General features: G+C 45.2%; 1 protein-coding gene and 2 pseudogenes across 9 annotated transcripts in view; 1 reads left to right on the forward strand and 2 right to left on the reverse strand.

Moving 5' to 3' along the window:
- Positions 1-1,095: 1,095 nt before the first annotated feature.
- LOC100068805 (cytochrome P450 2G1 pseudogene) lies at positions 1,096-2,558 on the forward strand (annotated as a pseudogene).
- A 938-nt stretch (positions 2,559-3,496) lies between these two features.
- Positions 3,497-6,615, reverse strand: LOC102147501 (NXPE family member 3-like; annotated as a pseudogene).
- The window catches only part of LOC111776188 (paired immunoglobulin-like type 2 receptor beta), a 47,699-nt gene continuing 37,100 nt past the window's right edge, over positions 3,942-14,540 (reverse strand). For 2 of the 9 annotated variants that reach the window (XR_011424261.1, XR_011424266.1), the window contains 5 exons: positions 10,548-11,509; positions 5,412-5,503; positions 4,854-5,129; positions 4,163-4,330; positions 3,942-4,076 (listed from right to left, as the gene is read on the reverse strand). Coding sequence is in view for 1 of the 9 variants with exons in the window: in XM_023655322.2 (XP_023511090.1) it covers positions 11,371-11,509 (139 nt within the window). In the remaining 8 variants the exon portion in view is untranslated. The other 7 variants (XR_011424260.1, XR_011424265.1, XR_011424262.1 and 4 more) reach the window with 5 other exon arrangements.

The raw sequence follows: 14,540 nt of genomic DNA on the forward strand, positions 1-14,540 counted from the left end.
GGAGGAGGTGCTTTCTGACCCTGTATGGAAAAGTAGATTTGCCGAGTGCAAGAGGTGGGCCCTGGTGGCCATGAGAATGCATTTTGCAATCTGACTACAGGGATCATACTTGACCAAGAGCCCCAGCTTCTATACTCTGAAATCCCTCCTAGTGAGGCCTCTCTTCCCATGGGCTGCTGCCATCCAGTGACCGAGTGGGGCAGGGATACTGAGGCTGGCCATTCCTGGGAGATGCTTTGATTTCAAATGCTTTTCAGCTTTGATTCAAGGACTTCCCAATGATCTTGCCAATCTTTCCTTAGACTGCACAGTGACCTAGAATGCTTCTACCCAAGCTTCCTTCCCTCTCTCCTTTATTCCAGGTCGGCCTTGCATCATGGTCTGACAACTCTCCCAGCCTTACTTGTCTACCTCCGCATTACCTCTCACTGGCGTTTCCTCCAAACATATTTGCACTTCTAATCCTTTTGGTACCTGCTTCTTGGAGGACTTGGGCTGACCAACCGGCGTACCAAAATCCTCTTTAATGTCCATTACGACCTTGGAAAAACCCCATGATGTATGCCTCAAGTTAAAAAAAAAAAAGGAAGAAGGATAGAAATTTTTTTTCACATATTGAAAAATTTTTGGAAAGAACTGTACTTCAAAAGTGATTATCGGGCTGGCCCGGTGGCGCAGCAGTTAAGTGGGCACATTCCGCTTCTCAGCGGCCCAGGGTTCGCCAGTTCGGATCCCGGGTGCGGACATGGCACCGCTTGGCATGCCACGCTGTGGTAGGCGTCCCACGTATAAAGTAGAGGAAGATGGGCACTGATGTTAGCTCAGGGCCAGGCTTCCTCAGCAAAAAGAGGAGGACTGGCAGATGTTAGCTCAGGGCTAATCTTCCTCAGAAAAAAAAAAAGTGATTATCTCCAGTCCAGGGTAAGAGCTCTGGTGACCTCTGCCAGCATCTGTGTCAGCATGCCTGTACTGTGTTACAACAATGGCCGCCACCAGTGTCTCAGTCTCTAGAGAGGTCTCACCTCTCACCAAGATGCACCCAGAGCCTACCAGACAGGATCTGGTGCCCCGAACACGGCCCTTTGACCTGGCATCATGGAGCTGGGAGGAGCCTTCACCATCTTTCTGGCATTCTGCTTGTCTTGTCTGCTCATCCTCATTGCTTGGAAACAGATCAACAAAGGAGGAAAGCTGCCCCCAGTTCCCACAGCAATACCTTTCCTGGGGAACCTGTTGCAAGTCCATACTGTTTCCACCTTTCAGTTTTTCATGAAGCTCAGGGAGAAATATGGTCCAGTCTTCACCATGTACCTGGGTCCCCGGGCCGGTAGTTGTTTCATGTGGACATGAAGTGGTCTACTGCTGGTAGACCAAGCAGATTATTTCAGTGGCCCTGGAGAATTGGCTATGGTAGAGTGAAATTTCCAAGGTCATGGTGCAGTTATGGCTAATGGAGAATGATGGAAGATTCTCTGATGCTTCTCCCTGACCATCCTTCGGGACCTTGGGGTGAGAAAGCGGAACATTGAGGAGCCAATCCAGGAAGAGGCTGGCTTCCTAGTGGAGGAATTATGGAGGACCAAGGGTGCCTACATTGAACGTACTTTCTTCCTGAGCCACACTGTCTCCAACATCATCAGTTCCGTCATTTTTGGAAGCTGCTTTGACTATGAGGACAAGCAGTTCCTAAAGCTGCTGCAGATGATCAGTGAGAGTTTCACTGAGATGAGCACATTGTGGGCACAGCTATATGACATGTATTCCAGAATTATGCAATATTTTCCAGGAAGACACAATCACATCTACCTTGGTAGAGGAGCTCAAGGACTTCGTTGCCTCTAGGGTCAAGATTAAAGAAGCATCCCTTGACCCTCAAAATCCTCGGGACTTCATTAATTGCTTCCTCATCAAGATGTACCAGGATATAATTAAACCCCACATGGAATTCAACCTCAAGGACTTGGTCCTCACCACTTTCAACCTCTTCTTTGCTGGCACAGAGACTGTGAGCTCTACATTATGCTATGGATTGCTACTGATGATGAAGCATCCTGGGGTGGAAGCCAAGATCCATGAAGAGATTGACCAGGTGATAGGACCACACCAGATCCCAAGTGTGGATGACTAGGTCAAGATGCCCTACACAGATGCCATGATCTACGAGATACAGAGACTGACAGATATCATGCCCATGGGTGTTCCCCATAATGTCATCCAGGACACTCATTTCTGAGACTACTTTCTGCCCAAGGGTAGTGACAAGTTTCCCCTGATTGGCTCAGTCCTCAAAGACCCCAGGCACCTTCTATCCCCAACACTTCTTGGATGACCAGGGCCACTTCAAGAAGAGTGAAGCCTTTGTGTCTTTTTCCCCTGGAAAGCACATCTGCTGGGGTGAGGCCATGGCCCACATGGAACTCTTTCTCTACTTCACCTCCATCTTACAGAACTTCTCCCTACACCCACTGGTGCCACCTTCTGACATCGACATCACACCAAAGGTCTCAGGCTTTGGCAACATCCCACCAATCTATGAGCTCTGCCTCATGGTTCACTAAGAGCCCCTTCCTGGGAGTGGAAAGAACAATCAGAGAACAGAGCTCTGTTCTGTTCCCATCCACCTCATCTCCCTAAATTCTCACAACAGCCCTAAGAGAAGACACAATTACTACTGTCATGGGACCACAGGTCAGTGGGGGATCATCTGAAAATATAGAGCTGCGTATCTTCTACATCCAGTGGAAAAACAATGCCCTGTCCAAGATTTCAGAAACAATCTGGAGGATTTCTTCTCATCCTCTAGATCATTGATCACCTCCACCCAGGCTTTCTGTCTCCACCAAATGCTTGCTGTAGATTCCATGTCTTTATGTTGTTCCTTTGTCTTTCCCTTGATAACGACCAAAATGTGAGTCACAATTCTTTTTCCTTGATTGTCTATTCACCACTCCCAAAAAAGGCAATAAAGAACTTAAGACTGTCAGAAAAAAAAAGTGATTATCTCCAAGTCATGGGATTCTAGGTGATTTTTATTTTGTTTGTTAATTTTTTGGTACTTCAAATTTTCTACAAAAAACATGTATTACATTTTAGAACTAGGAGAAATATTTTATTTTACAAATAATTCCATAAAAATCTTTATATATATAGGCAGGCTTTCCACCAAGGTGGCTCTGATCAACTGGAATGGAATCCATCTCTTATATCTTTGCAAAGCTGGTTAACTCTCTCAATGGAGACTCCGGCACAGAATATCACAGTCCTCATATGTACTGATGTGATAGATGTTGTTGACTCTGTTCCCACCCTCTGATCCCCTCAGCACTGCTTTTCCACATGGGAACTAAACCTTTTAAGATGCATTGGACCACTTCCAGGCTTCCCTCTCCTGCCACCACCCACATCCCAATTCTTGCTGGTTGATTTTTTGCCTGTGCATTAGGTGGAGGTAAGAGGAGAGGTACAGTCAGCTGAGGGGAAGGGCTTCCAGGCTTGATCATTGCCCCAGCTCTCCACCCACCCAGCTCAGTACCTGCAGAAGCACTGCGGGGGTGCAGATGAAGGGCAGGAGGAAGTCCACCTCATTGTGGATGATGAGTGGCCTTGAGTGGATGCTGTCTGGCAGGGCCAGCCTGGAGGTCATTTCCCAGGTATCCACAAAGTCCACATGGAGGTCAGCAAAGGCACCTGAGAGGAGCCAATTCATTTGGCAGGTGAACTAGTCACTGCTATACACAGACTGGTAGCCAGTGTTGGCCAGTTTGATGATCACAAGAGTACGGGGTTCCTGGGCCAGCAGTGCAGCTGCAGCAACCTGAGTCCCTGCCATTTGTTGCACAAAGATGGGTGTGGGGAAGGTGGTGAAGTGGGCACCCAGGTCCAGCACCACCACATGCAGGGGCCCCCAGCTTGGTCACCAGGCTCCCAGACCATGGAGCGCAGAGAGGCCCCTGGTGTGCAGAGGCAGCACAGGGGCCAGCTGTGGGCTCGCCAGTGTAGCACTATGCCCCGAGTGATCTCCACGGCCATCAGGGGCCCCATCTGATATCTGGCATGTAGATCCACCAGCTTCAGGGCTATGGGGAGGATGACAGAGGAGGGAGCTGGTTATTTAGAGCTATGCACTCAACCTGTACAAACAAAAATTCCAGTTTCGACGTACTTTCCAGAACATGGATATTCTGCCCATTACTCAGGCCTCGTCATCTAGAGCAACACATTGCTTTGGCCCCATTGATTGTCCTCAGGATGGATGGGTCACTTAAACTAGTCCAGTCTTGATAATCCGAGGGTTTTTGCTGGAGCTAGTGGAAGAAAGTCAAGTTCTTTCCTGCAAGACAGACATGGGAGGATGGGTCATCTTGCCACCTTCTTGGAAGAGCCCATTGCTGCTGGGCCACCAAATGCAGACCAGGAATGAAGCTAAACAGAAGGGGGCAGAAGTGAGCAGTTAAGAGAAACAGACCTGATGACCAGCTTCAGTCTTTGCTGAAAGCCAGATTCACTCCTTAACTCTTTAGCCACTTGGGCCAATTAACTCGTTTCCTCCCGGAGCTGCTTTAACTGTGTCTTCAGTTACTTACAACAAGAATAGCCCTGAATGGATGCAAACACTGGTGGAAATGATCCATTACAGGGAGGCAGTGAGGACGGTGTGGAGAAGGGTTGATGACAGGGAAAGCAGTGCTTAAGATATTAGGAGACTGGGCTCAGAGCGATTGTCCTCTTAGAAGTTTCTTTCAAGCTTCTTTTTGTGAAACCTCTTAAGAAAACTTGACCCATATGATTAGATTCCTCTACTCGCAATGTTCAATGGCTCCACAAGGCCTGCAGAATAACCCAAACTTTCTCACCCAGTCCTCCTCAAGGCAGACTCTCCGCTCCAGTTTGGCTGGACTGCCTGCTGCCTTCCAGACACGCCTGCACCCTCCTTCAGATACTCCCACCACTGCCGAAGTGTGGAGTCCCCCACCATGTGGATGAGCAGTCAGTCAGGCAGCCCAGGATGCTGTCAACAGTGGAGGAGGAGTGGCCAGAGCAGGACAGTGAGCACTACACATCTCAGTGATAGAAGCCAGAGAATTTTGGGACCAGGAACTCAGAGCTGCACAGGCGCCACAGGGACAGGGCTATAGGAATGGGAAAAATGGAACAGGCTAAATTAGTCAAAAGAGCTAACAATTTTTGAGTGTTTACTCTGTTCCAGATGCATATACTTTAACCATCCTCTTAACATTAGATGGGAAAATTAAGTGAAGTGAGTTGGTAAATGTCAGAGCATGCATGTGAATGCAGGCTTCCAGACTCCACTGCCCATCCCTTAACCACTGCAGGGAGAGGCTAATCTCAGTTATGGACAGAACCCTCCAGGTGGGCTAACCTCTACCCCTAACTATCCCAGATGCACTCACCCAAGCTGCTGCCTCTCTTGGCTGCCATCTGGCTGTGGATCAGAGAAAGAATCCGAAGGAGAGCTTTGTCACATTCCTGAAGAGGCAAGTGTCTGTGACAAGAATGAAGGTGATGGTGAGGGGCTGAAAGCCTGAGTTCAGGTACGAGAATATTATTCGTAATTTTAACTACTCCTTTTTCCAAAAAGGATTCCAAGTGGCCACCATAGATATATGCATACTATATGGTATAATTAAAGATTAAAAGAGAGATTAGAAACTAGGTAGAAGGCAAAGATAATTTTATCAGGAACTTGGGAGCTTTATCAGGACACTTCCTGAAACTGAAAACTATATTTGGCCCTAAACCTCCTAGCAATACACACTCACAAATAATGTTTCATAGTTTTCCTTTTCTAGTAATAGGAGACATATGAGCTTGTTTGGAGAAATTTTTTCTTGAGTTTGCATTCTAAAAGGATCAAGGAGTGGATGAAAACTCAGACAAAAGGAAAATGACTAGAAATAACCAGGCAGTTATGAGTGTGCTTTAAAAATTGTTGAGTGAACTGATGGTATACCAATTAGCTTTTATTGCATAACAAATCACCCCAAAACCTAGTGACTTAAAACCACAAACGTTTATTATTTTTTACAATTCTGGACTTTATATCTGACTGTCTCGGTTGGAGGTGAGTGGTCTATCATGGCCTCACTCATGCATCAGGGGCCTCAGCTGGAATTGGTGGGATGGCTGAGGGCCCTTTCTGTATGGTTTCTCAACCTCCAATAAGCCAGCTCAGGCTTTTTCACATGGTGGCAGAAGCGTTCCCAGTGCTCGAGCAGGAGCTGTAAAGCCAGTTGATGTCTAGGCTCAGAAATACACAATATCTCTTACACCACATTCCGTTGGTCAAAGCAAGTCATAATGACAGTCCAGATTCAGGAATAAGGAGATAGCTTCCAGCTCTAGATGGAAGGAGCTGTAAAGGATCTGTGGAGATTTTCGTGGTTGCGATCTACCACAATGGGTGTGTGCATGAATTGGTGATGCTAAATGTTCACCATCTCCAGTTGTAGATAGGTCTTAAATGCACATTTTTTATGCCTTCTCCCATTCCCCAAGGCAGTCCTGTCAATCACACCACACCATTCCCTCCTCAGCCCCAGAAGGAGGAAGCACTTCTAACCTCACAGAGAAAGCAAAGACCGTTGTTCCAGCCATCTCTGCTTCAAGACACCTTACCAGAAATCTTGTCAGCATCTGCACCCAGGCTCACCTCCAGAAGAGAAGCAGTCCCCCACTCTCCTACTAGACATTTTCTTTATATCCTTGCTGATTCCTTTTCAGCATTTTCCATTCTCTGTCTTGCTCAGTCTGGCTCCCACTCTGACCACTCCACTGAAAGGGCTCTGGACGAAGTTGCTCATGAACGTCATAATTGCCAACTCCATGGGACACTTAGTGCTCATTTTACCTGACTGCCTAGTAGCACTTGACATTCCTTCTTGAAACTTACATGCCCCCTTGGCTTCCTTGACCATACACTGCTCCATTCTGCACTTACTGCCCACTTCCCTCTCAGTCCATACTGAGGGCTCTTCTTTCTCTTCACGCACCTTAAATAAATTTTTTTGTTGTTGATTGGTCACGAGAACATCTCTAGACTAAAAGGTATGAAGAACCATAATGCAACATACTCACCACCCAATTTAAGAAAAATATATTATCATTACTTTGAAGTCTCCATTATGTTTTTCTCCAATCCTATTACTTTCCTGGCCCCTCAGAGGCAACCACTATCTTGAATGGGGTTCTTTATTTCCTTGAATTTTTTGGTAGTCTTACCAAATGTGTTTGCATTTCTACACAAGGATTATTTTTGTATGTTTTCGAACTTAAAATAAATGAAATCATATTGTAAATATTCTTCTACAACTTTCTTTTTATCACTTAAAATTATGATCCTGAGGTTTATTCATTTATTGTGGATAGCTGTAATTCATTTTCACATATAGTACTCAGTCTTATGAATAATGACATAGTGTTGGGAAAACTGGGTATCCACATGCAAAAGAGTGAAATTGTACCCTTATCTTACACCATATGCAAAAATTAACTCGAAATGGATTAAAGACTTAAATGTAAGACCTGAAACTGTAAAACTCCTAGAAATAAACATAGGGAAAAAGTTTTTTGACATCTGTTTTGGTCATGATTTTTTGGATATGACGCCAAAAGCAAAGGCAACAAAAGCAAAAATAAACAAACAGGACTACATCAAACTAAAAAGCTTCTGTACAGCAAAGGAAGCGATCAACAAAATGAAAAGGTAACCTATGGAATGGGTGAAAACACTTGCAAACCATATATCTCATAAGAAGCTAATATCCAAAATATATAAAGAACTCAATAGCCAAATAATAAAAATACTTCAATTTAAAAATTGGTAAAGGACATGAAAAGACAGTTTTCCAAAGAAAACATACAAACGGCCAACAGGTTCATGAAAAGGTGCTCAGTGTCACTTATCTTCAGAGGAATGCAATCAAGGCCACAATGAGATATCACTTGATACCTGTTAGGATGGTTATTATAAAAAAGACAAGATTCAGTGAGTATTGGAGAGGACGCGGAGGAAAGTGAACCCTTGTACACTGCTTGTGAGAGTGTAAATTGGTATAGCCATTATGGAAAATCATGTGAACTTTCTTCAAAAAATTAAAAATAGAACTACAATAGGATGCAGCAATCCCACTTCCTTGTATATATTCAAAGGAAATGAAATCAGTATCTCAAACAGATATCTGCACTCCCATGTTCATTGCAGCATTATTCATAACACCCAAGATATGGAAACAACCTAAGTGTTTATTAACAGATGAATGGATAAAGAAAATGTGAGATATATGTGTGTGTATGTAGAAACACACAGAGGAATATTATTCAGCCTTAAAAAAGAAGAAAATCCTGCCATTTGTGACAATGTGGATGAACCTGGAGGACATTATGCTAAGTGAAATAAGCCAGACACAGAAAGACAAATACTGTATGGTCTAACTTATACATGGAATCTAAAAAACTTCATAGAACCAGAGAATGAAATGGTGACTTCCAGGGGCTGAGGAGTAGGGGAAATGAGATGTTGGTCAAAGGGTACGAACTTCCAGTTATAAGATGAATGATTTCCGGGGATCTAATGTACAGCCTGGTGATTAAAGTTAATAACACCATGTTGCATGCTTGAAATTTGCTAAGAGAGGAGATCTTTGTTCTTGCCACACATGAGAGTATGGTAACTGTGAGGGTGATAAATGGGTTAATTAGCTTGACTGTGGTAATCATTTCACAATGTATACATATATTAAGTCATCATATTGTACACATTAAGAAATCATGTTGTACAACCTAAATGTATGCAATTTTTATTTGTCAATCATACCTCAATAAAGCTGGGTGGAAAAAGAATAAAAACAGAAGCACGAGTCAGAGTTAATTTAATATTAGACATTGGAATGACAAGTTAAGCTGAAGCTGCTAACAAGAGCAAAAAAAATAAAAGAAGAAATTGGAAAGAGGAAGATCAAAAAGTAACCAATGGGAAAGATGGTTTTAAGCCCACAAAGAATGTGAAAAAACAGATAATGGATCTAAGTCATAAATGTGTTTTGTTCTTGGTAAGTTACCTCTATTAGTATTAACACCTTATGGTTAATCTAAATGTGACACAAACAAGATCCCTTGTTTATTAATTTGGTACTGGATTCAGAGGTTACGAAACTGGCATGAAAGAATCCCAGGCAATAATGGGATTCTGTAAAGAAATTAGTATTTGCTTCTGCCAAAAATCTAGGCCAATAAGTTCCCAGACCCTGTTAAGCTAACACAGCCTGAGATTTTCCAGACCACTCTGGTTTGTGAATTTGGGCTGCACATCCACCTGAGGGCTGGCTTGTGGGTATCAATTCTCTAGGAAGACATTTTTCTGACCACTCTGGACCATGGTCTGTCCACGACAGTCAGGTTCTTTGCTGTCTTCTGGTTAGATGTAGGGTGGTGGTTTCTAGTTCACACAGTTTGAAGGTGTAGAACTTGGAGACCCTGGCTTTACGCCGGTGTGCAATCTCTTGTAAGACTACCCACATTGTCCAAGGCTCCCCACATTGTCTCCTGCTCTTGGCTTCCTGAACACCCATCTCAAGTTTGCTGAGTTTGGCAAATGCCCCCAAGGGGAAAGTAAGCTTCAGTGGTCTATTACCACCCTCGTCTCTGGGTTCCCAGGCTCACTAAGATTTTTCCCTCTGATAATTCCTTAAAAGTTGACAGATTATCAATGGATTTAAACATATTAAAAATATCTTTGTCGTTAAAAAAATTTTGGTGTTATTGAGGTATAATTGCATAGAGTAAAATTTACTCTTTGTAGTGTCATAACTATACCTTTTGACACTTATATATGGTCGTGTAATTGCAAGTACAATTAAGACATAAAACAATTCCATGACCCTAAAAACTTCCCTCATGATCGTTTGTAGTCAGTTTCTCCCCCTCCATCTCCAGACTCCAGCAACCACTAATCTGTTTCCTTTTCAAAGAGTTTTACCTTTTCCAGAATGTCATATAAATAGAATCATAGAATACGTGGCCTTTTGAGTTTGGCTTCTTTTCACTTAGCACAATATGTTAAAGATTCATCCATGTTGTTAAATCTAACAGTAGTCTGTTCCTTTTTATTACTGAGTAGTATTCCACAGTAAGGATGTATCAATTTGTTTATATTGGTGTTGTATTTGAAGGATATTTGGGTCGTTCCCAGTTTTGAGTGATTATGAATAAAGTCACTATAAACACTCATGCACAGGCTTTTGTGTATGAGCATAGGTTTCATTTCTTTGGTGCAAGTACCCAGGAGTATGATTTCTGGGTTGTATAGTAAGTGTAATATTTAACTTTATAAGAAACTGCCAAACTGTTTCCAGAATGGCGGTACCATTTTGCATTCCCATCAGCAGTGTTTGAGAATTCCAGTTACCCCATATCCTCCCCAGCATTGGTTTGTCAGAAAAAGGCATTTTTACTGAGTATAGAATTTTGGGTTGGTAGCTTTTTCCTTTAGCACTTGAAAGATGTCATTCCATTTTCTTTTAGCCTCTTACCTGAAGATGTAATTCTGTTGTAACTCATATCTTTCTTCCTCTTGATGTAAGTTGCCATATTTTTCCTCTGGCTACCTTGAAGATTTTTCTCTTTCTCTTTGGTTTACATTGGTTTAAAAGTGATTTGTTTAAGGGGATGTGTGTGTGTGTGTGTGTGTGTGTGTGTGTGTGTTCTTCTTGGAGTTTACTCAATATCTTGGATCTGTGGGTTAATAGTTTATATTTTTAGAAATTTTTTACCCATTGTCTTTTCAAATATTTCTTCTGCACAACTCTTCTCTCTCTTCTCCTCCTGGGATTCCAATTACCCATATCCTAGACCTTTGAGTATTTACCAAAAGTTCTTTCACGTTCTGTTCTCTCTCTCTCTGCCCTTGTATTTCAGTTTTGGTACTTTCTATTGACCTATCTTCATATTCCCTGGAAATACCTCATGAAATCTATTGTGGCCCTTTGCTTTCTTCAGATTCTCCAAAAAATTCCAACTGCCTTGTTGGAGTGGAACAGCTTGACTTGCACCTGAGCATTTCCAGGCCAGAGCAGAGGGAAGGACAACAGGTATGTGCCATTCTCCAGAACCTGGACATCCCCAGGGATCCAACCTTCACATCAGGAGTCAGCTGCTGTGCCCAAAATAGATCCTCACTGTGGGTCTTGGGTCTGCCCTGGTGGTCTCTGGCCACAAGGATAACCTCCAGGAATCCTCCCAGGGCACAGCTGGCTTGGGCAGGACCTCTCAGGTGGTAGGTGGAGGTCTGGGGGCTGGTGGAGGCCAAAAGGTCCCCTTCATCCCCTGGGGTTGGAGGCCAGTAGAGAAGATGGGTCAGATCCAAGAGCTCTTGGGGGAGAAGGTCCAAGAGGGAGGAAGGTTCTGTGGACTTGGAGGCAGATGTAGAGGCAGGGTGAGGCCCTGGGGGCCGAGGCATGGTGCTGTCAGGTCAGGACATCTTGATACAGAAGATCTGTGGGTAGAGAAGGAAGAATCTATCAGTGGTTTGTGTTTCCCTCACTTTGTTCTCAGAAGGAGATTTCCATTCATCAAAGCTAGTCCCCTCTGCCAGGTAGGACCCAGAATTTCTGTCCTGCCAGCACCAGGCTGTCTGTCACTCATCAGCCTGGTGTCTGAGTCACTATCTCATCTATTTGAAGGTAAAAACTGTTCTTCCTTAAGGAAAACTTTATGTCTATAGGTTTTTTTCCAAGTTAAAAAAAATAATGGTATCATCTCTGCCTTCTTGTAAGAATGGCCTTCTTGCTTTCCAACATCTCCATCTCCCCTGCAGAAAGCAATAACAAAAAGATAACAAGACAAAGTCATTTGGAGAAATTAAGAAACAGAATTCTAAAAATGCATGAATCAAAGCAGAAATCCAAATGGGTATCAGGTAACATTGTGACCACATGGTAACTTGGGGAATGCAGTTAAAGCAGTGCTTAGAGGAAGCTTTATAGCCTTAATGCTTCTATTTGAAAAGAAAAAAGGTTGAAATGGTCTGAGCTATATATCTATTTCAAAAAGTTAGAAAAAGGAGAGCAAGTAACCCACAGAAAGTGGAAAGAAGTAAATAATAAAGACAAAATGAGCAGATTCATAGAAAACAAACATAAAATAGAAAGTATAGATAAAGCCAAAATGTGGCTCTTTGAAAAGACTCACACAATTAACAAACTTCTGACAAGAATTCTCAAATAACAAGAGAGAAATCGGGAGTGGGCCAATTTCAGAAATGGAAAAGGAGACATAACTATAGCTGATGCAGATACAAAAATGATAATATGTCTGTGGCAACAAATTTCAATATTTAAGCAGAATAGACACATTTCTAGATAACTGTGCACAAACCGACTCACAAGGAGATAGAAAACTTCATTACTACAAAGTAAAAGCTTAACACTAAGGGACATGATGGACCCAGGGCAGGCAACAACCACTCTGGCACCGAGAGACAATATTTTGATCAGCAGTGCTTTCTATCAAAAGATTATTGATCAAGGGGGCGGGACCAAGATAGCGGAGTGAGAGGTCTTCTTTGTCTCTCCCCCATTGAATCTACAACTAATTGGACATTCACCGATTAACAAAGGATATCCAGATAGCATCTCAAGACACCTAAAAGTCTCATGCTAGTACACATCAGAAGGCGGACGGACTTCCCCCTGGGAGGAGGTGGAAATAAGTGAAAACTCTCCGAACCCTGACCCCCAACCTCCGGACAGCCTAGTTCCTGCAGGAGGCTCTCTTCCAGCAGACTCCCCCATAGCATCGCCACACACCAAGGGCAGGAGTGTGCACTCACCAGCAGAGCGACGGTGGAAACAGGTGACAACACTCCTACCCAAGCCCCCCGCGATCACACCTAAGCCCAGAGGGAATTCCCCAGGGTCCCACACCCACCAGCAGGGAAGGCGTCTGCTTGCCATTAGCAGGGAGGCCCCACCCAGAAGCCAGAACAAAGAGAAGCTCCTGGCAGGCCTGGCACAGCACCAGACCGCTCACGGTCTCTGGCACACGGCTCAGTGCAGGAGGCGCCCGGACTTCCCGTAGACATGCTTGAGGACACGTTTGGAGCTCCAGCGCCTGGCTCTGCAGCGCAGAGGAAGGCTTCGGGGATCCTGCACCTCCCTGGCAGGGAAAGCCTCTGCTCACCATTAGCAGGGAGGCCACGCCCAGAATCCAGGACAAAGGGAAGCTCCCGGTGGGCCGATCCCCCGGGTCAGCTCCAGACCACAAGCTGCCACTGGGCTCACGGTCTCAGGTGCACGGTGCAGTGCAGGGGCACCTGGACTTCCTGTAGACCTGCTTAGGGACACGGCTGGAGCTCCAGTGCCTAGCTCTGCAGCATGGGGGAAGGCTCCAGGGTCCCGCATCTCCCTAGCAGGGAAAGCCTCTGCTCGCCATTAGCAGGGAGGCCACACCCAGAATCCAGGACAAAGGGGAGCTCCTGGTGGGCGGATCCCCTGGGGCATGTCCAGACTACAAGCTGCCACTGGGCTCACGGTCTCCAGTGCATGGGTCGCTGCAGGGGGTGCCTGGACATCCCATGGACACACTTGGGGACTGGGTGGAGCTCCAACACCCGGCTCTGCAGCCCAGGGGTTCACTCCAGGGTCCCACATCCCCCCAGCAGGGAGGGCCGCTGCACACCATTGGCAGGGAGGCTCCGCCCAGCATTCGGAACACAGGGAAGCTCCCTAGGGCAGAATTCCCCACAAGGCAGCAGCTTACAAGCCACTGCCAGGCCCACAGACTCTGGCCGTGTCCCAGACGAGGCAAGGGGCTCCCAGAGATCCCATGAGAGTGAAGTGGGGCAGAGTAGAGCTCCAGTGAAATGGCTACGTAGCCCGGGGGGAACTCCAGGTTCTTACAGCAGCCTCAGTGAAAGCCTCTGCACAGCACTAGTGGAGAGGTCCCGACTGGCAATCACAAGGTGGGAAGGCCCTGGGGCAAAAGTAGCACAGCTAGGTGAGCTAACGACAGACTGCAGAAGATACCCATAGCTCTGCTGGGACCTATAGTGGACAAGTGTGATCTGGTGGGCTCTGTTAGGGACAAATCAGAGATTATAGGTGATCCTGCTCCTGGCTGATGGGAAAGCCCACAACACTGCTGCAGACCACAAGGAGGGTGTGCGTCTAGGTGGGCTGTAGCAGTAGGTACCAGCAGCCTGAGGCCCCCTTGCAATTGCCCCCACAACTGACGAGGGACCCCACAGGGCCACTGTGACTATGAGGAGGGGTCCAGGCCCAGTCAGTAACAGCTGACAGGTTTCCTAGTTGGGGCAGTCTAAAAAGCTGTCCCTCCCCCACACCAGTCGCAACAAGTGGAAGCAGCGACTAAACTCTATCCCTATGTGGAGGCACAAATCCATGCCATCAAGCAGTATGAAAAAATATATTAAATCTCCAGGACAGAAGGAAAATGATAAGCATGCAGAAAACAATCCCAAAGATAATGAAATCTATAACCTAAATGACGATGATTTCAAAACTGTC

This window comes from Equus caballus, chromosome 13 (assembly GCF_041296265.1).
Source record: "Equus caballus isolate H_3958 breed thoroughbred chromosome 13, TB-T2T, whole genome shotgun sequence".
In the NCBI taxonomy this organism is placed as follows: domain Eukaryota; kingdom Metazoa; phylum Chordata; class Mammalia; order Perissodactyla; family Equidae; genus Equus; species Equus caballus.